Source organism: Cricetulus griseus, assembly GCF_003668045.3.
Source record: "Cricetulus griseus strain 17A/GY chromosome 1 unlocalized genomic scaffold, alternate assembly CriGri-PICRH-1.0 chr1_1, whole genome shotgun sequence".
NCBI lineage: Eukaryota > Metazoa > Chordata > Mammalia > Rodentia > Cricetidae > Cricetulus > Cricetulus griseus.
This window is the reverse complement of record NW_023276807.1, coordinates 68,148,903-68,170,979: the sequence shown is the minus strand read 5'-3', so window position 1 is coordinate 68,170,979 and position 22,077 is coordinate 68,148,903. Positions and strand designations below refer to the sequence as shown.

General features: G+C 45.2%; 1 protein-coding gene across 1 annotated transcript; it reads left to right on the top strand.

The window, feature by feature from the left end:
* The first annotated feature begins 261 nt into the window (after positions 1-261).
* On the top strand, positions 262-17,059 carry Spaca7 (sperm acrosome associated 7). The gene is made up of 6 exons (XM_027388220.1): positions 262-388; positions 1,682-1,738; positions 5,013-5,117; positions 5,979-6,086; positions 10,167-10,238; positions 16,914-17,059. The coding sequence occupies exons 1-6, from the start codon at positions 262-264 to the stop codon at positions 17,057-17,059; spliced, it is 615 nt and encodes a 204-aa protein (XP_027244021.1).
* Positions 17,060-22,077: the final 5,018 nt, after the last annotated feature.

The window sequence follows — 22,077 nt, the reverse complement described above, 5'->3', positions numbered from 1 at the left end:
CCACTGAGAGGAAGGACAGCAGTTGACATGACACTTGTAATGGAGAAGGACTCGCTTATGTTCACTCAATTAACCTGAGTGAACTCAGAAAGCAACAGTGAACTTTATGGAGCCAGAATGTGCTGACACAGGCACTGAGAAGACTTCAGAGTGTTCTGACCTTGTGGGTGTGTGCTGTCTGGAAGCTGCGACTTTCAGGAGGAGGTGACAACAGGAAATGTGTGGTAGAGCAGCTACATCTGACAATGCACGTGAACAGGCATGGACAACATGAGCATACACACCACGCATGTGCACACGGCTGACTTGCACAATGCTTCCATTGTGATTACGGGACAGACACAAGATGAAAAGAATATTTTTAACAAAGTGCTGGCGCTGCGCAGCTGTACCCATTCGTAATGTTCCATTAATGTCTCATGCAAAGAGAACTATACTGTATTTGCTTCATTTACCAAGGTCAGCACACTGGGAAGCAATTGTCATCACCATCACAGACCTCCTTACATATTTCCCATTGTTCTGAGCTGTGCAGATGAGCACATTGGGATGCAGATTGTCCATCATTAAAGCCTTTGAGAACAGCTTTGTCATTGGTTTAGCTGCAACTTTAGTTATCCCAGACAGAGCTCTGAGCCTCAGAAAGGGAAGGTATGGTGGCCCTACTTGCCATCTTTGGCAGTCCCAGGACCTGGGAGCTGGAAGAAGAGGCCACCCCTGAGCTCAAACTAAGGGATGTGCCAGATGAAGAGACGCCACACCCCCTGAGATAAGCAAAGGTCATGTCAGAAGGAGTAAGTGTGTTCTGGATGCTGCAGAGGAGAAACCGGTCTTCAGAATTCCCATAGTGTCCAGATATAGCTAGACCTTATACGCCCAGCATAGCTCTTCCTGTCCATCAGGAAGCAGACATCACAGATATGACAGCCCTGGACCCTGGAGACAACTGCCATCCAGATCTCTTCAGCTCACTTATCAGAGACTCCACTTCTTACCAGCAGACAGACCACCCTGGAGGGCTCTCCTCATGCAGGAGGAATGAGGAGACCAGCCTCTGGCCCACCACTCCCCCTGAGAGAAACTCAGCACCAGTGAGTGTGCAGGGTCACCCAGGGGCTCAGATAAAAACACTTAGGAGGTGTTTTCTTGTCACAGGACAAAGCAAGTGTTTGGCTGGAGACATGGAAAGCCTTAGTCAGAGGCTGGGCAAGTGCTTCTTCTGTGTGCCAAGCTGGGCTCCAGACTGCTGTGGGATCCCAGGCTGGAGTTTCCCTGCCTGGTGGCCACCCAGATGGTATCGACAGTCATGTAGGAGGCAAAGCACTGCTTCCTACAAAACAAAGCATGTGACCCTCCTCCTTCTTTGCCCCTGTGATAAAGCTGAGTTGTCCCTGAGTGTGGACACTGTCTTACCATCCACGAGGGTGACTCCAGTGACCAGGAGGGCAGGTTCTTCTCAGGACACCTGGGGAAATCATGGATTCCACCCACACAGAGGTCCCACGGGTGATGCCTTTCCCTCAGCACACCTGGAAGAGAGCGGCACTCCACACAGGCTCCTTCCTCTAGAGCAGGCTGGGGCCATCCATCCCTCACCAACTATCTGTTCACAGAGAGGTGGGTGAAAATCCATAAATGCTGTAAAACTATCAATTTTTATCCTTTCCCTATCGACTTTCAGGTCCAGTTACTGACGACACACTCAAGTCAACAACTGATGACATACCGGAAGTGTTTGGTAAGGATTCCCCATACAGCCTGGTATGTGCTAAGAGAATGGGACGTTTCCCAAATAACCCATCACCAGTTGCAGACATTGGGGAAACTGACTTGCTTTGAGGCCTCAGCCAGGTTCTCCTAGCCTGCAGCTTTATTGCCAACATCAGAGTCAAATTTACCCTACAGTGTGAGTACCATTGATGTGACCAACGCTGTCCCACAGAGATGGAGTATGGGTGCAGGTAAAGTACTACACTTTCTGGTATTCATATTCCAAAGAATATGGCAAGGACACTAACTTTAACTGCAGTCTGCCTGGACCAGGTTCCTGACTCTAGGATACATAGGTCACCCATGGGCTCCACATGGCTCCCTGGTGCTGTCCCTGGTCCTGAAAAACAGATGCTTCTGCTGGGAGCTCAAAATTCCAGAATTCAATGGGAATGTAAACGGTGGAGACCGGGTGTAATGAATGGTTTTATGTTAGCTTGACACAAGCTAAAGTCATGTGAGAGGAGGGAATCTCAATTAAGAAAATGCCTCCATAAAATCAGACTATGCACAATCCTGTGGAGTATTTTCTTAATTAGTGATTGATCGGGGAGGGCTAGCCCATTATGGGTGGTGCTACCCCTGGGCTAGAAGTGTTGGGTTTTATAAGAAAGCAGGCTGGGCAAGTCACAAGGAGCAAGGCAGTAAGCAGCACCCCTCCCCTATGACCTCTGCATTAGCTCCTGCCTCCAGGCTCCTGCCCTGTTCGGGTTCCTGTCATGACTTCCTTCAGTGTTGGACTATAATGTGGAAGTGGAAGTGAAATAAACCCTTTCCTCTCCAAGCTACTTTTGGTCATGGTGTTTCATCACAACAAAGTTAGAAACCCTAACTAAGACACCAGACTTACAAAGTTTCATATAGAAATGAAGACCCTATTGGGAATTAAGTCTCTCACATTCTCACCAAGAATTTGTCTCTTTTGTACATGTCTTGCAGCTTTATGGGAAACTGGGTTAAAACTAACTAATTAACCCACCAGAGGAAATTGTAACTTAGTCCCACTTTTAGGCTATGGCATGGTTACTACCGGATGCTTTTAGACAGGTTTAGGTTTACCATGAGAACCGGGAGAAAGGACAGAGCAGAAAGACTTGAAAAGTTTTCAGGCTGATCAGAAAAATCTGTGTCAAGCTAGGACTAAGGAAGGCATAGTTTTTCAAATGAGTATGGTTGTCAAAAAGAAGCCAAGGACTCTAATGCATCAAAGACCTTGTAGGAGTTGGCCAGCCCCATCATAGGCTCAAGGTTTGAAAGGGCAAACTTAGTTATTTTTTTTCTTTTGAGAACATAAGTGCCCCTAAGGCACACTGTTCACCATGGGGCTGCCTGAGAAGTTGTTTCCCTCTATCCTTTTACAGTGCTCAGTCACCCAGCCCTAAGATGCCAAAGTAGTCATGGTCCAAGTAGATCCAGTTATTGCTTAAATTGGCTTCATCTACATGAGACTGGTTTTGTAGATATACAGAATGCAAGAGTTACAGTTTCATGAAAGCTTCTGACCAGATTTCAAAAGAAGCCTGAGAAGACAGGGAAATATGTAGCAGGGCCAAACTCCCTGTAAGAGGGCAATTATGAGAGAATAAACTTTAAACTGCAGTAGAGAAGGTGGAATATTAGTCAATGAAATTCACAGGCAATGAATATAGACAGCACAAGAAAGGAGCCATGTGGACTGCAAACTGTCAAGCCATAGGGACAGGACCACCCAAGCTCTTTTGAGCTCACATGACACCACTTGCCCAGATGCCAGACATGGATCTACTGAACTTGGTGTTTCTCCTGCTATATTTTAGTCTTGCTTTGGTGCACTTTTTCTTTGCTCTTCTGCTATCTCCTTTTTCCGCTTTGGGAAAGGAAATGTGTAACTCTGACATTGCATTTGGAAGCAACTCATACTTTTTATGGAGACTTACAGATGAGACTTGCCTTCAGCCTGTGGAGAGTCTCTGCTTGGACTTTAGAAGCATTGAAATTGTAAATATTATGGGGGCTCATGAGGACAGACATGAGCCTTTTGCAGGCCAACGGTGGAATGCTATGATTTATGGAGTTGTGTTTGGGTGTGAAGTTGACAAGGGATGTATTTGTTGGTAATCTTAACTATCAGATTGATTGGATTGAGGTTGTTGTGGGTATTTCTTCTCCGGTAGTCAATGTCTAACCCCTACTTATAAAGTTCCAATACAAACCAAAGCTTTATTCTACTGGAGTTCACCCTGAGGAGCAAATGAGCTGAATGGGTTTGCTTATGGAGCATGGGTGAGGGCATGCTATTACCAGCAGCCTCTGGTGACTCCAAAGCGGCACTGCAAAGTCTTCACCCAGCATGGATGGTGGTTTCTCCTGTATGGAGCACCCTACAGTGTTCTTTCCCTTGTCTATATCCTTTGCCCCTCCCCAGGACTCCAGAGGCCATGTGCAATTAGGGCAGAATTACATGCCAATGACGGGAGGGGTGGCTGATACTTAAGTAAGAGCTCACTGACTCTTCCACCCCCTCTTTCCATGAGGGAATGTCAATAGTTAACAAGCCCAAGCAGTGGCTCCTTGCAAGCAGGCATCATGAAGACGGCAGCTTCATCAGATGTTTGGCTTGAAGGGCTACTTCCTCCAGGGGACTCCTGGAAGATTGTTGAAACACACCTTTGTGTTTTGTATGTGAGGGGGCATTTCCAGAGAGGTTAGATCATTAAGGCTGTGACAGGGTGACTGGTTTAATCTCCCAGTAGATTCCAGATTCGAGTCGATTGTTGGGATATGAGAGAACTGTGCTGAGGAAGATGAGAGATGAGTTAGAGGGATTTAAGGGATGTCTCTTTCCCAAGTTCCTTCCTGGTGGTCTTTATTCTGCTTCCTGGCTGTCTTGATGTGAGCAGTTTTATGTGCGCCATCATGGACCCAAAACCTCTGAAGTTGGTAGCAAAATTACTCCTTCCTCCCTTGAGTTGCACCTCGGGTAGTGGGTCACAGAGACCACAAAGCTAACTAAAATATGGATGTGAGGCCATTCACCATATAAGGGCAAGGCTTAGGAAATATCCAGATGGTGCCTACTTGTCTGAAACTACTCAGGGAGGCAGGACCAGCCCATCCAAGATGAGGTTATCTAGAGAGTCCACCAGTTCCTTGGGTTCCTGTTTTCTGCCTACAGTATTGACAGGCTGCCTGAAGTACAAACTCTGCACGAGACATGCACCCTGGCTTACTGGCTCTAACATGCTCTTATATACTTTCTCAAGATGAAATTCTAGCCCAAGAGATTTTGGAGCCAAACACAACGGCAGTGTCTGAAGCTCCAACAACAAAAAAGGCGACAATAACATCAGTATCAACCAAGGAAAAAAGCAAGTACAGCCCTTTCACCCCCCATAATGGCATGCTTTCCTAGAGCCCTGAGATGTTGACTATGTGACTATATTTGAGCATTTATTTGAACCAGCTATGGATCCATGAGAGAAGCTTGAGACCAGGGAGGGAGTCTCCTCTGAGACAGTGTAGTATGGCTTGCTTCACTCTGAGGTGATCTCTGAGTCACACTCGTGTGCATTCTGGGGCTAAGCGGGTAAATGGGGTTCAGCCACTGCAGGAACACAGGCTTACAGATAAGTGTGGTCATTACAGTTTAACACACGCCATCTCATGACACTCACCTACAGCTCCCCAAGGAGCACAGCCCTTCTGCTATGCCTTGTGACTGAGGTAAAACCAAGGTCAGCATATGACATGTCCCAAACCAAGAAGAGCAACAGACAGAGACAAAGTACATGCTTTGCAAAGTACAGCCCCACACTGCATGACTGTGCAAACAGATGGTGTGATGGACAAAGGCAAGGAGAGGTCTGGGTTAAGAAGCCTTTGCAAACAGATGGTGTGATGGACAATGGCAAAGGAGCAGTCTGGGTTAAGAAGCCCCGAGGCTCTATGGGAAATGCTTTCAGAGGCAGGAGGGTTCAATGCATCCTGGGAGGGCTTTTATGTTAAGATGTGACTAGATTTTAAGGGTTTGCTCAATTCACATCTACCTAGACACAAACCACTGGGCTCAAAATAGTTAGATAACACCTGACTATTTAAATATTAATAACTAGGACTTGAACACTGTGCATTGGTCTAGCCCAGCATTGTAAAATAGGGATTACCCCCACCCAATATCAGGAGTGTAACAAGGAAACCCTTCCTATTTCTTTCCATCTTCTTCATCCAAGTTTCTGGTGTTGATGAAAACTACCAAGAAGATAGCTCTGAGAATTATCATGAGTTATTGGAGAATTTAGAACTAACGTCTATGAACAAGGAGAAAAACGACGGTAATGGTAAATATGATCTAGCCCGTCTCCCCTGCTGAGCTAGGAGATTACCGGGAGCCAGCATCAGATGTGCCTGATGGCTGCTCCACCTGAATTAAGTAGCCCTGTCCTGAGGCTGAGGGTCCCCCATCTCCTTAGCTGTGCCCTGGACTCAACCCTCAACCACCAGCAGAAATGTCTTCTCCCAGGTGTGTGGAAGTCAAGAGTAGAAGAGAGGCCTCTCTGCAGGCTTCCAGCTAAGTCACCTCTTCTCCATGGCAGAAGGAGTTAGCAAGACTCCATAGCCCTGGGAGTAAGGAAAATCCTCCCTCTAACAGAGGCAGGGCACAGTGGCTCTGGGAAGTTTGATGTTCAGGGGCAATAGAACGTTTTTGCCACAAAGCTTAGATTAGATAAGGTGATGAAAGGAGTCTGTGCAGTGTAGAGGACTTAGGTGTAATAGTGTGAGGTGTATGCAGCGTGGAGGATTTGAATGGAGCACTGTGAGGTGTGCAGTGTGGAGGATTTGGATGGAGCACTGTGAGGTGTGTGCAGTGAGGAGGATTTGGATGGAGCACTGTGAGGTGTGTGCAGTGAGGAGGATTTGGATGGAGCACTGTGAGGTGTGTGCAGTGTGGAGGATTTGGATGGAGCACTGTGAGGTGTGTGCAGTGTGGAGGATTTGGATGGAGCACTGTGAGGTGTGCAGTGAGGAGGATTTGGATGGAGCACTGTGAGGTGTGTGCAGTGTGGAGGATTTGGATGGAGCACTGTGAGGTGTGCAGTGTGGAGGATTTGGATGGAGCACTGTGAGGTGTGTGCAGTGAGGATTTGAATGGAGCACTGTGAGGTGTGCAGTGTGGAGGATTTGGATGGAGCACTGTGAGGTGTGCAGCGTGGAAGATTTGAATGTAGCACTGTGAGGTGTGCAGTGTAGAGGATTTGAATGGAGCACTGTGAGGTGTGTGCAGTGAGGAGGATTTGAATGGAGCACTGTGAGGTGTGTGCAGTGAGGAGGATTTGAATGGAGCACTGTGAGGTGTGTGCAGTGTGGAGGATTTGGATGGAGCACTGTGAGGTGTGTGCAGTGTGGAGGATTTGGATGGAGCACTGTGAGGTGTGCAGTGTGGAGGATTTGGATGGAGCACTATGAGGTGTGTGCAGTGTGGAGGATTTGGATGGAGCACTGTGAGGTTGCAGTGAGGAGGATTTGGATGGAGCACTATGAGGTGTGTGCAGTGCAGAGGATTTGGATGGAGCACTATGAGGTGTGTGCAGTGTGGAGGATTTGAATGGAGCACTGTGAGGTGTGTGCAGTGAGGAGGATTTGAATGGAGCACTGTGAGGTGTGTGCAGTGAGGAGGATTTGGATGGAGCACTGTGAGGTGTGTGCAGTGTGGAGGATTTGGATGGAGCACTGTGAGGTGTGTGCAGTGAGGAGGATTTGGATGGAGCACTGTGAGGTGTGTGCAGTGTGGAGGATTTGGATGGAGCACTGTGAGGTGTGTGCAGTGTGGAGGATTTGGATGGAGCACTATGAGGTGTGCAGTGAGGAGGATTTGGATGGAGCACTGTGAGGTGTGTGCAGTGTGGAGGATTTGGATGGAGCACTGTGAGGTGTGCAGTGTGGAGGATTTGGATGGAGCACTGTGAGGTGTGTGCAGTGAGGATTTGAATGGAGCACTGTGAGGTGTGCAGTGTGGAGGATTTGGATGGAGCACTGTGAGGTGTGCAGCGTGGAAGATTTGAATGTAGCACTGTGAGGTGTGCAGTGTAGAGGATTTGAATGGAGCACTGTGAGGTGTGTGCAGTGAGGAGGATTTGAATGGAGCACTGTGAGGTGTGTGCAGTGAGGAGGATTTGGATGGAGCACTGTGAGGTGTGTGCAGTGAGGAGGATTTGGATGGAGCATTGTGAGGTGTGTGCAGTGTGGAGGATTTGGATGGAGCACTGTGAGGTGTGCAGTGTGGAGGATTTGGATGGAGCACTATGAGGTGTGTGCAGTGTGGAGGATTTGGATGGAGCACTGTGAGGTGTGCAGTGAGGAGGATTTGGATGGAGCACTATGAGGTGTGTGCAGTGCGGAGGATTTGGATGGAGCACTATGAGGTGTGTGCAGTGTGGAGGATTTGAATGGAGCACTGTGAGGTGTGTGCAGTGAGGAGGATTTGAATGGAGCACTGTGAGGTGTGTGCAGTGAGGAGGATTTGGATGGAGCACTGTGAGGTGTGCAGTGTGGAGGATTTGGATGGAGCACTGTGAGGTGTGACACACACACCGAACCAGACCAAGGCTCCAAAGCATGGTAGCTTCTGGCATGGGCAGAGGAGGTCATTAGCATGCACCCCTGGGCCCACTCCAAGCTCTGCTTGGGCCCTGGATCCTGCATTTACACCCACTCCCCACATAGCTCCCCCAAGGACTAGCCTCTAGTTTTGGCATGGATTTATGTAGAGTTTCATGGTGTAAATACAAACAGGATTCTATGTAAAATGAGTGTTTAGCAGTCCCAAGCTGGTCCCAATCAGAGGTTTGTACAAATTGCCTGATGGTTTGGCACAGTGTTTGCTGAACAGTAATTCTTTGTTTACTTAATATCATTTAGGAATTAGGATTATGATCTAAACAATAGCTGCTTACTCTTGGTTACCTTGCTTACTCAGTCACTAATGCTGGGCACTCATGCCAACTATAGGGGATAACTATAGTCATTTTTTACTGTGCTGACCTTGGGAGCCATCCCCATATTCATTGCTCACCCCCAAGATGCATGGCACTTATCTGGTACCTCCCTGCCCATGTTTAGCTCCCTTTTTGCTTGCTAAGTCCTCCTAAAAGACCAAGAACCAGGTAGGGTGACATTGCTCAGCAAGCCAAGCCTGGAGGCCAGGTGACACACACATACAACTTTGTATCCATTCTGTCATTTTTCTTCCTCTGCCTTTCTCTCCACATCTCACACAACCACAGGCCTCTGTAGGGAGGGTGTTTTCAGTCTCAGTATTTGCAGGCAGATACGGCTATGGTGAACAGCCTTAAGCTTAGGGATTTTCATATGTTGCAAATGTATCCAAGGGACAGATGGCTATTACACATCTCCGATTTTATACACTTGATTTTGAGCTTGGGAAGCTTGTGATTCTCAAGGAATTGGCCCATTTCTTCTTTTTTTAATCGTGTTTTATTTATTCTTTCATTACTACTCATATTTACATATCCATCTCCCCCCATTCCCTCGCCCTCCCATCCTCCCATGTTCCCCACCAACCCCCAACCCACCCGCCAACTCCTCCCCAGGGATAGTGAGGCCCTCCACAGGAGACCTTCAAAGTCTGTCATATCATTTGGGGGAGGGCCAAGGCCCTCCTTGCTATATCTGGGCTGCAATAGTATCCCTCCATAGGGAATGGGCTCCCAAAGTCCATTTGTGCTCTAGGGTTAAAGACTGGCTCCACTGTTACAGGTCCCATAGACTGCCCTGGCCTCCTAGCTGGCACCCACATTCAGAGGGCTTGATTTGGTCCAATGCTGTTTCCCTAGCTTTATGACTAGGGTCTCCATGCTATCAGTAGGTCAGATCCATTGTTTATGCTGGTTTCTCCAGCCCCGTCTTGGCTCCTTTGCTCATCCCTCCTCCCTCTCCACAACTGGATTCCAGTAGTATGGTTCAGTGTTTAGCTGTGGATGCCTGTTTTGCTTTGAACAGCTACTGAATGAAGGCTCTAGGAATGGTAACCAAGGTAGTCATCAATCTCTTTATAAGGGAAGGACATCAATGGCATCCTCTCCACCACTGCCTGGATTCTTAGTTGGGGGTCATCCCTGTGAATCCCCTAACATTTACCCTGTGCCAGACCTCTCTCCAAACCTATACTGTCTCCCTCTATCAAGGCATGGGGACCAACTCTTAGCCAGGGATGGAGAAGTCAAGAGATGGAGGAAGGAATGTACTTTCCACGTAGTGACTTCTTGACTCATTTTCAGAGAAAATTCAGAAGCAGTGGTAGCATTTCAACCAAGATTCAAAAGTGAATGCTCCCTAGTGTCTACCGGTGTGTCATTCTTTTTCTTTCTTTCTTTTTTTTTTTTTTATGTTCTTCGTTAAAGACAGAAGTACTGCCGAGAACATCCATGAGCACAGTTCTCAGACCAAGGTTGAGCCACACTTCTCTTATGAAGGTGAGAGCATAGCCCACAGTAACTGCCCTTCCCTGCAACATGGGAGCAACATGGTGAGACAGCACAAGTGTGAGGCAGTTGCCTCCTTGCAGCCTCGCCTGAGGCAGGGGGTTGCACCCTCAGGTTTTCATGGGGCTGGGGGTGCCATTTCAAGGTTGCTTTCTTTTGCAATTCTCTAGTCAGGAATGACTTTTTGTTTCATCTTTAAAGGTCACTCACCTATTGTTTTTGTAAATCTGTTCATATTATTGTCTCATTTTCGTTAATTTATTGAGGGTTTTTTTCCTCTTCAGTGTGATTTTTTTTTTAAACAATGACAGATGTGCAAACAAACCCAGTCTGGATACTCCTTGTAAATGATTTTTTTTTCAAATTTTTCAGTTGGCTTCATTTTTAAGATTTGTTTTATCCATATGTATGTGTGTTTTGCCTGCATGATTGTATGCCACGTGTATAGGGAGCCCCTGGAGTCTGGAAGAGCGCATTGGTTCCGCTGGAACTGGAGTTACAGATGATGTGTGCTGTGACCTGTGCTGGGAGCTGAACCTGGGTCCTCTGCAGGAGCAGCGCTCGCTCCTAACTGCCCAGCCATCTCCTCAGCTTTGATCTGTTTACTGTTGATGTTCATATTTTTTCATGCAAGAAACCTACCATTTCTGTGTACTCATAATAAATAATCTTTTGTCATTTTTAATATAGTGTTAGCCAGAGCCTGTGAGGTTGCTGTTTCCTCCGCTGTTTGTCATTTCATTGGTCCCATGTGGTCTATGACTGCTTTGGAATCTATCTCTGAGTAACATGCTCTTAATTTCATCTGTCTTTCCATATGGCTACATATGTGTTAGAGCATGACTTACTTAAAGACCACTTATCCCCATAATTTGCAGACCCACACTTAAAATATACCAAATCCCCAGGTGTGTGGCTGGTTTTGTCTGGCTTGTGCACTACATTAATATGTTGGTGCCACAGAGTTTCATTAAGGTATATTCCTGTTTCTGAGGTACACATCCTCCTCTCCCCCCTTTTCCCTGATTATTCTTGAATTTTTATGTCTAATATCCCTTTTTAAAAAAGCTTGTCTGTCTGACTTCTTGGGAAGCCATTTAGGAAAGAATTGACCCTTTATGATGTTGTTGTTCTTTGCAAAAACAGATAATGTCTTTATAGTTCTCAAGTCAGATTTCATATGTTAAGGGCATACTTTTGGGTTTTTCTTGTATAGGTTTTGCATGTTAAGCTTATTGCTAAGTATTCAATCTCCGTTGTTTCTATATAAACGGGGGGGGGGTCTTCTATACTGACCACTGAAGCTGACTTTCATTTGGAAATAATTTTGCGATTTATCATACCAACCTTGCATTCCTTGAATAAACTACACTTGATTGTGTTCAACATTTTCTTACAATAGTATTGAATTTGTCTTGCCAATAATTTATTAGTATTTCTGAATCTAAATGAACGAAGGACATTAGTTTGTGAGTTCCTAAGTTCCATATCAGGTTGCAGCATCAGGATAACACTGTTTTATAGTGAAGAATGAAGATTTTCTCCTTTTAAAAACATTATTATTTACTATTTTCTTATTTAATTTGTGTTTGACTCTCTGGGGAAATTTATAGAGCATTGTAAAGCCCCATGCAATGGACTTACTCTGGCACCGTCTTCTGAGGTATCTCCTTGATGACTTTATTACCTTTAGAGAAATTTATTTCTTGGTTCAAGTGTTATTCTTTTTATTTATTGTTCAAATAATTATCTCTGTATATACATATTTAAAATATCAAAATATGTAATAATTAATTTAAAATCAAAGATGAATCATGTTACAGATACAGGGAGTGGGCACTGCAGTCTTCTTCTTTTTTATTTCTTGATAGCCTCCCCATCTCAGATTCCTAAAGTGCTAAAACCATAGTAGGCAGCCTTTGACACTGTTTACTCCCTGACACCACACACACTGACATATTTCTTATGGGTGGATCATTTCATATTTAACAAGAATAAAAAGCCTACAAAGTCTTTTATCACTATGCATTTTTTGTTCTCACAGGAATTCCACAAGTCAAAAAGAATAACCCCAAATTATTGTTATTGGGAGTGAAATAACAATGAGACTAAATTCACTGTTACTTTTTAAAATGTGCATTTCCCTGGCTATCAGTGAATCTTCAGACATTAGTCAGAATTTCTACTTTTTCTCTAGTGCAAACTTGTCCCTATCCCTTGCCCCTTTTTGGTTGGATGATTCTACTTGTTTATATCAAGGGTTATTCTTGGCCATCTGTATTTCCTTGAGAAATTATCCATTGTCTCTAACTTTTCACCTGTATTTGCAAGGTCTTTAGAGTGTCTCTGGACATTTCATTCATTCATTCATTCATTTGGGTTTATTTGGTTCATTTCTCCGTGTAGTCTTGGCTGTCCTGGAGTTCAATCTATAGACCAGGCTGGCCTCAAACTCACAGAGATCTGCCTGCCTCTGCTTTGTGAGTGCTGGGATGAAAAGTGTGCTCCACCACTGTCTGGCTCATTTATTTTTAATATTGTTTTTTTCTGTTTTGAAATTTTGCAGTTTTTATTTTGCACTCTTAACTGCATTTCCCCCTTTTTGAGTATATCTAAGTGCTTTGCCTCATTGGCTGTTCTCCCCAGCGTCAGGGTTTTGATGTATTGATTCTATTCCCCACCACCCCAGCACCATTTGTTTTGTTTCTTTTGCACTTTGCTTTGTTGCTCTTTTTTAAGTTTTGAGGCTTGAGTAATTCTTTTATTACAAATAATTGTTCAGTGTTATTCATTGTCTAATGAACCCCACAGATTGTCATTCATACTCTTTGACTTTTCCAGAAATTCTATCATTTTAGTTTGTAGCTCTTTTCTTTTAACTGAAACTGGCTTTCTAATAAAAATGTCTTCTAATGTTGCTTTTTTTGTAAAAAAAAAAAAAAAACCTGTTTCATTATGTCACATTTAGAATGCATCATTTGTATCAGTGTTATCTTGTGAATTCCCCCATGTCATCAAGCACATGATCAACTTTCAGAATGTCCCATGAGCAGTTATAAAGAAGACCTGTATCATAACATCACCATGCCTCAGGAGCGCAATACATGTTTGTGAATTCCACTTTATTGGCCACACTATTTTGTTGTCTGCTCTCATTTTTTATCCATTGAATCTTCCATTGAGAGTGTTATATTGTTATCCTGTTACAATATAATTCTGCATAAGTCTCGATGCACTTTTGTAGATTTTACTTCCTGAGTGTGGTATCTGTCATATGACACATAGACTTTTATGGATGTTTTATATTCATAATGACATCAGCTTGCAGTACTAAAAAGAACTTGTTTCGTATTTAAAGCTTTAGGGACCAAATTTCTCTGGCATAAGGGTTGTTTGTTCTACTTTACAGTTGTTTTAGTTTGCTGTTATATTTTTGTTCATTTCTTCAACATTTTACTTCATTTGCTTTTTTCTTAGTTAAAAATGCATATATACCCAAAGTTCTTACTATACAGGTCTTTCTCATTTTTTTGGGCTAGTGTTACCCCAAGATATTTTATGTTGTTAGTTGCTATTGTAAAGGGTGATGTTTCTCTGACTTCTTTCTCAACCATGATACTAGGACCAAACAATTTAGAACAATTAAAAGCATACCAAAAACATTCTCCAGACACGACAGAAATAAATGAGAAATCATCGATGTAGAGAGATGTAGGGAAATTGTCTAAATATTAGCTAATTTACACACCGAGCTTCTCAATGACCCACTGTGTAAAGAAGTCAAAAGAGAAATTTGGAAATGTTTCTAATTGAATAAAAGTGAAAACACATGCTGAAATTTGTGAGAGAGAAATCAATGCTTACATGAAAGGTTATGGCATTAAATGGTTGCACAAAAAATGTTCGAAATTATTCATCCATGTGAGAAAAGAATTGAAGACATAAAATATCAAAGTTGTACAATGAAGAAAACATAGTGATGGACTTAGAATGACAGTCCAGCTGAAATGCGGTCTCTAAGTGTGGCCTGAGGAAGAGTCTCCATCACCCGGAAGCTTTGTCAGTGGCAGAGGAGAAATGTGAAAGTGAGATGCAGAAGCAGGGATGAGCGGAGACAACATAGACATGAGGACATACAATGAATGGGATGAGCAAAGACAACAAAGACAGTGAGGACATAGCATAACAACGATCCCCGCCCCAATTAAAGCAGTAACACCAAGTTGCCCTGGTGACAGCCATGGCAGTGTAGCTAGGCAAGAGCTCCCCTTGATTCTCTACCACTGTCTTATTAATAATAATGTTTGTCTCATCCTTGGGCCTCAGGCACCATGTCAGAGGATCCAACCAACCGGGGATCAAAAATACACCCCCACCACAACCAAATGTTCTCTACACCAAACACTCACCGGCCATTGTTTGGATTGCCTCGTCAAGGATTTTCATAACATTCATAATGTATTGGTGCTTATAAATCACCTGGATGTGCTTTTAAGTGTCAAGAGAATCGCCAGGTTACACACAGTGCCACATGAGCATCTTCGGGCCTGGGTACCACTGACTTCCAGACACCCCGCTTCTGCAGAAACTGGGGACAGATGGTTTGCTGTTCTTTCCCTCTGACCTAAGACAAGACTTTCTACTTCCAAAGCCATACCTTTCCCCTTCTTCAGCCCAGAAAGGCTTGGTGGTGAATCTACAGCGATGGGATGCCAGACTCTTGGGTGCTTTGGATAGCCTAGGGAGTGGCTGTTTTTCAAGTAAGAGTGAAATGACAGAAGAAGGCTGACACACCCCCAGTGACACTAGGGGTGGGAGGTAGTATTATGATTGGCAGGAAATTAGCCTTGTAGTCCATACCCTCCTTCATGGAAGAGGGGCAAAGAGCTTTCAGTTACAACTGGAGCCTTCCTTGGGTCCAGCACTGGTGATCACTGTGACTCCCCTGCCTGCCATAGCATGAGTCACTCCTTGTAATTTTTAGAAAAAGCTAAATGGAAGCAGTAAGGCAGATCCTAATTTAGCTTGCTCCTAAAAATTAAAAGAACTATCAGATGGAACTCAGGGCTACTGGATTCCTGGGTATAGGTTAAATGCTATTCATGTTTCCCGTCACCTCCTGTTACCCTGGGGGTGAGAGTGTCCCTTGTAGGAATGGTCTCCTATGGGAACTGCAAGTCCATCCCTGCTGCCTGAGTCCCTGACACGGCATTGAATTGAATGAATGAGTTAATTGAATGAATGAGTGAGTGAGCATTCACACTGAGGGACATATAGAGCTTCAGGGCTAATTGGCTAAAGGACAGGCAGAGACATCTCTGTGAGAACCTGACAAGCCAAGAAAGACTCCTAGACTCACCGGCATGAAGGAGGGCAATGGTCCTGATATTTCCAATGGTCCTGATGCTTTTGCCCACAGCTCCACCCTATTCAAGAATACCTGTGTGTCATCCGTGGACCATCCGTATGCCTGTGAGGTGCACACAGCCTTTTTGAAACAATCAGGAAACAGCATATTGGGAAGACAGCAGATCCCAGCATATGGACTTGAACACACAAGGGAAAGCTTTTCCCCCATGGTCACTGAAGGCAACTACAGCATAAACGGGAATGGAAGAGCTCAGTTAAGGAAACCTAGTCAGTGGCAAGCTATCCTCTCCCTGAGACCAAGGGCATGTCGCTTCCCTCAGCTCCACCTGCCAGTTTCCAAACTGATTCTAACCAGGAACAGCTCATAAAACCTACTAAGTTGTTCCAACATTTTAAAAAAAATGCAGACACTGATGGACTGTTTGTTTCAGTGGCAGGAGAGTGGATGTGGTCACAGCATGAATTTCTTATTGTGAACTGAACCCAAAGAAAGTGGGGGTACACTCAGCCAACTCTTGAGCCACTGAGATCCAGGGTATCCATGAGGTCTGGGAAGCCATCTTGCAGAGCCACCTACAAATGGCGACAGTCTCTGTCATGGTACTGAAGTTGGAGCAGTCACCAACCTTGTAGGGAACATGTGGAGTCCTGTCCACACTGGCCACCAGGCCCTCAGGAGATTGTTCTATGTTCCACATTTTAATCAAATATTAGAGTTGTCATCTGCAACATGGCTGACTGATCTGTCATGCCTGTCTCCTTGGGTAATCCTAACAAATTCTTACATACCATGTGGTTTAAATCATAGAAATTCATCATCCTCTACTTCTAAGAGCCTAAAGTCTGAGATGGAAGACTGGATGGGGCTGGTTGTCCTGGTGGACATTCTCAGTGTTCTGTGGCTTTGCACATGTCACTTGATACTTCCTTTGTCTTCACTCAGATTCTCCATGTGTCCAGATTTTCCATTTGTAGAAGGACATGGTCACATGTCCAAGCTTTTCCTCTAAGCCCTCATCTAGCCTCGTATATCTGCAAAGACCCTGTTTCCAGGGGGTCCCATTGCTGATCACAGAGTCAGTTCTTCTGTGGTTTTTCTCATTTTTCTCTCAGAGTCTTAGAGGTTGGATTTTTTAAAAATTGTTTTCATGTTGTTACAGATCAAATCTAGGGCTTTGTTAATGCTAGGCAAGGGCACACTACCAGTGAGCTGAATACTCTGCCTGAGTTATTTCTGAAGTTAGAGAAAAAGCACCAGGCTATGCTGCTTTCTCAAAGTATATTTTTGTCCCACAGAAAAGAAGAATACAAACAATGATAAGAAAAGGAAAGTGTCTGTTCTGGACAGAATCCTTCAAAACATAGGAAGATCTGAAGGCAACCTGGAACTAACAGGCAAGTGGCCCCTGATCTGCAGGTCCCTGTGGGCTGAGGTGAAGTAAGAATATCACTTGCCCCTGAGGCTCTTCCTAGCTCTTGGATGAGTGGGAGTTTTGCAGGGGTATTTGACAGGATGAGTTCACACTAAGGGGTCCTAGGTCAAGTCATTGAAGGGCTCCCTCTTCAGCCAAATCAAAAGTGTAGTTCTCCCTTTCAAAGTGATTGTCACCCATATCATGATCCAAAGCACCATGCATGAAGGCCTGTACTATTCATGACCAAGACATCTGCTGGGCCTTCTCCTCAGTTGGGAGGAGATCTCTCTTTGGGATGGAGTTCTTCTACCCCTCACCCTCACATGGCAGATCCCCATTCTACCCCACCCCTGTGTGTCTGCCTCTTTCACACTTCTCATATGGACTGAGAGGAATTCTTGACAGTGAGAATGATTTTGCAGCAGGAGCACAGGCTCTGAAGTGGGCCCAGCCTGGGTTGAATTCCAACTTGGCCATAATGAGGACCTTACATAGATATTGGCCAGGGGTCCAAGCCTCAAGGTGTGGCTCTGAGTACTCAATGTAGTGTGACTTCAGCTTCCTCCTGGGTGTCAAGATGGAGTTTAGTGATGCTGCAAGGCATGAGCCAGAGCCTGGCTCCAGGGTAACTCTTAGGACCCATCTGCCTTTGCCTGGGGGAGGGCCACATCTGATAACAGCCAGAGGGAGGTGATGAGGGTTGGTAGATATCCAAAGGCACACTTGACCAACTGCACAAACACAAGACTGTCTTGGCCTTGGTCAGTTCCCACTGGGCCTGTAGGGCCCTGTCCCTTATATCCGTGTCTCTGGGGTTCATTTGGAATTTTCAAAATTTTTGGAGGAATTTGATATTTCCACCAGCCCATTCCATCATAACCTCAAAGTCCCCTACAGGCCTTTCTCCAGCTCCATAAACATCATCCTTGTTAACGGGTACCACAGGACCTCAAAGTCACAAGTTTCTGTCAAGAAGGTACTTCCTTCCAGTGTAGGGGCCATAACCCATGAAGGGGGGGGCGATCTAGTTACTGGCCAAGGATAGCTGAATGGCAGGCAGGAAGGATGGCCATCTGGTCACTCTATGTCCCAGAGATCCTCATAGTGACCCTTAGAAGAGTGTAAATCTCCTAATTCTGCAAGTGGAGACCCTGTCTGCCCAGCAATTCTTCCTATAACTGACCACACACTTGGAAAGCTTGGGCTGCTTGTTCTCAACCTTGCTCAGGAGTCATGGGCTGTGGAGCAGCAGGAATGATGGGCACACACAGCTTCTCAGGAAAATCTCCTCTTTCCAACAGAAAGCATCTTTTAGGAGGAGAAGAGGACCAAGCCCAGAAGACCAGCATGGTGCAGGTGCTCCTGAGCTCATTAGAGAGGCATGGAGCCACTGGCAAGCTCCACACCACCTTAGGGAATGCATACACTCATTGTTATCCAATCATAAAAGAAAATTGTTCTTTCCATGTAACCCTAAGTTGAGTTATTTAGGTGTTAAGGGCACACGTTTTACTGGGCTCTGCCTTGCTTATAAGATGCCCCAGCAGACTCTCCTCCCTTTCTGCAGCCCACACTCTAATCACCCCAGATCCTAGATTCTAGATATCTTCAAAAGGAGAGAGCCCTTCGACTTCATCAATCTCCTCTCCACAATAATGCCAAAACCAATGCAAAATGTTGCATCTTAGTGTCATTAAGACTCGGTGGTTCTCAGGCACCTTTGAGAGCTGTAGAGATGTCCAGCTGCTCCTCTTGGGGACATTAATATATAGTTAAAAAACTAAATTCATAAGCAAAAGCAAAGATACCAGTATCAGCTAGCAAAATGCAAGAGATGAGCTGGCTGCAAGTAGCCAGTGTAAAATGTGCCTCCAGGGGTGAGAAAGCCTTCACTGGCCCTGGACCTGTTGGGACATCACTCCCACAAGGAGAAAGTGCCAGTTATACAGACACTGTGGGCACTGCTACCCCAGACGTGAACTACAGATGGAGGGACCTCTTGTCACAAACCACAGTCTGGGGAAGATTTTGAAAAATATGATTGCAAGTTTTTTGGACACATGGGCAGATTTTCCCACTTGGAGCATGAAAGGTGAGTTCTGCAGTGGGATATACTGTTCAACAGAGTCAATTGCACATTTTATTAATTTATTAATCACATAGCTCGGGTACCGATTGCTTGTCTGTCTGTCACCAGACAGACAGGTATGTCAAAGTTCACAGAGAAGTTCACTCCTTGGTTCTGCCGGTTTGTCAAGGCCCATAACGGCCAGCGTGTTTTTTTTTTTTTTCCCTGGGTGGATTTAAGCCTTTATTGCTACACAGTGTCCCTCCTTTGTCTGTGGGGCTTCATCTTGTCCTGTGTCTAGGAGTGTGACCCAACCATATTCTCTCTCTCTCTCTCTCTCTCTCTCTCTCTCTCTCTCTCTCTCTCATTTCCTATCATCTGTCACCCTCCTTTCTATAACATATTTATGGGGTATATTTTCAAGTGCTATATGGAACCTTTTTGGCTTGAAATAGGAATATCCAGACCATTTATATTTAATGTGATCCCATCCTGGATGTGTTTGTTTCAACTGCTTGTCATTTGCACACCCAAATTTTCCCTTCATTCATCTCACTTTGATAAGACAAGCATTTTATTTCATTTCTCTTCATTACACTGTTAATTATATATTTCATCATTATTTTGAATGCTGTGTTAGAGAATATAATGTGCATCCCTGACTCACTATAATCTAACACAACCTTCAACATGATGATAAAATACATAATTAACAACATAATGAAAGATATGTGCAAACAGAATGCTTAACTCCATTTAATAACGGTTCTGCACCATTTTCTCACATTTCAGCAATGCATATATTTTAAATGCCAAGAGACTATTAGTTTATGCACTTCATAGTCTTGTAGATTTATCCACAGGACAGGTTTTCAATCCCCTTCACTCTGCCACACACATTCAACACTTCTGTGTAGTGTGTATCCCTGCAACCAATGGATCCCTGTAGCATTTACTGTGAGTCCACCAGGAAAAGTCTTCAACTTTTCACACAGTTAAAGGGAAACCTAAAATGATGGCACATCCCACAGTGCCTTTTGATTTAAGGTACCTGGGAATCACTTGTTTTGTACCCAAGCAGAAGAGGGACTCTCCCCATCCCTTTCCTCATGGCTCCTGCCACCATTCCTAGGGGATGTTGGTAGTCAATGACAAATTGCTGGCAAACTGATCCTCCACTGCTCTGAGTTCCTATCCTGTTAAGTCCTCCCACCTTGTCAGCTTGGCCTGCAGAAGCAGTAACAGCAGCGTCACAGGTGAGGGTGTCCTTCCCTTCTTCCCCAGGCATACCGAGTGAGCCCAACAGCTCATCTGGCCAGGATTTCAGCCATCAAAGTCTCAGGAAGCTTGATGATGATGCCTGCTCTACTAGGAGCTCTTGGTCCATTATGGGTAGTCAATGAATGACCCAGGGAAACTCTCTTCCCCTTTAGGAAGTGATTCAGTGCTCCTTTGTGTGATCCAGATTTTAAAAAAGCACATCACTTACCGGAGGGAGTCTCTTCTCTCAGTGCTCCCCTCCATCGGTATGTGTGTATTTACTAACGAAAGCTTCTCCCCGATGATATGCAGATACAATTGTGTTTCCAGGGCTGAGCTCCGGGTCCTCCTGCCAGCAAAGCCTCACTGTGATGCACACACTCATTTACCACATGTGCATACAGCAATCTCTGCAAACCAAGTGTTCATGCTGTATGGGCACTGGCTTTTCCAGCTCTGTTTAGCATCACTGATGACTACAGGTCTGGGTGGGTTTCCCTGTCTTCATGGTTGTGACGGTTAATTTCATCAGCTTGACTAGATTGAGAATCACCATGGAAACACATCTCTAGATATATCTGTGAGGGTGTCTCCAGAAAAGCCTTCACTGAAGTATCAAGAATCACTCTAAATGTGGGCAGCCCCATTCCCTGGGGTGGAGGCCTGGACTAGAGAAAAGGAAATTGAACTAAACACCAGTGCCCCATCTCTCTCTGGATGCAATGCAGCCAGCTGTCTCAAGCTCCTGCTACTGTGCCTTCACCACCATGATGGCAGGTCACATCAGTGGTTCCAGGAAGGGTACCCATTATTATCTGGGGGATATGTGGGTTATCTTCTGTGAGGCCTGGGGGACCAGCCTCTGTAAATAAGGCTGCTTCTTGGGATGGGTGGGTGCCGTGTCCTGGTTGCCCTCTCCCTCTTAAGTGTAGGTTTTTCATGTTCTGGAGTCTGGGCTTCTCCAGTGACCTGCACTGGAAACAGCCCCCACAGAGACAAATCCATCTATGGGGCATGGGAGACATTCTGCTCCTGCTCTTGCTGAAGTGCTCACTGACCTCTTTCTGGGAGGACATTTCTCATCGTGTGCCCCACCCTCCCTCTTTATCAGGGCTAAAAGACACAGCCCGGTGGCACCTTACCCTGCTCTGTCACAGTCCCAGGGAAGGCTTCTTTCAATCTGGCTGGATGCACACCCTACATATGTATGCATGCACATATTAATGTACACACTGCCTGTCCACACACTCTGTGCTTGTCCCATGAACAGACCCACTGTGCTCCCTGCTGTGACCCATTTTGAACCTGCCCCTTCAAACTTCCCAAGAGGCCAGCACCCACAAGTCCTGTGTGGTCCCCATAAGGGCAGCGTGGGTGTGACACTGTCTCAGGTCCTCACAGACACGCCTGATTCAGAGCTGCGCTCAAGATAAGCATTCTGAAAGGGCCAGACAGAGGTCATGTTCGACTCTGCAGCTCAGCTCTGGGATTACAAAGCAAATAGTTCCAGGCAGAACATAAAGATGAGCATGCCTGTGTCTGGTAGGCTCTCTTTGGGCACACTGAGGCAGGGGCTGCAGGCCTGGCCAGCTCTAACACAGAGTCCATGAACTTGCTCAGATAAAAGAAATGCCTAGCTCTGCATGGGAACTTCAAGTTGTGTGTTTGCTGAACACTTCAAATGTGTGAGTCCTCAGAGCAGATGTTTTAGTAGTAT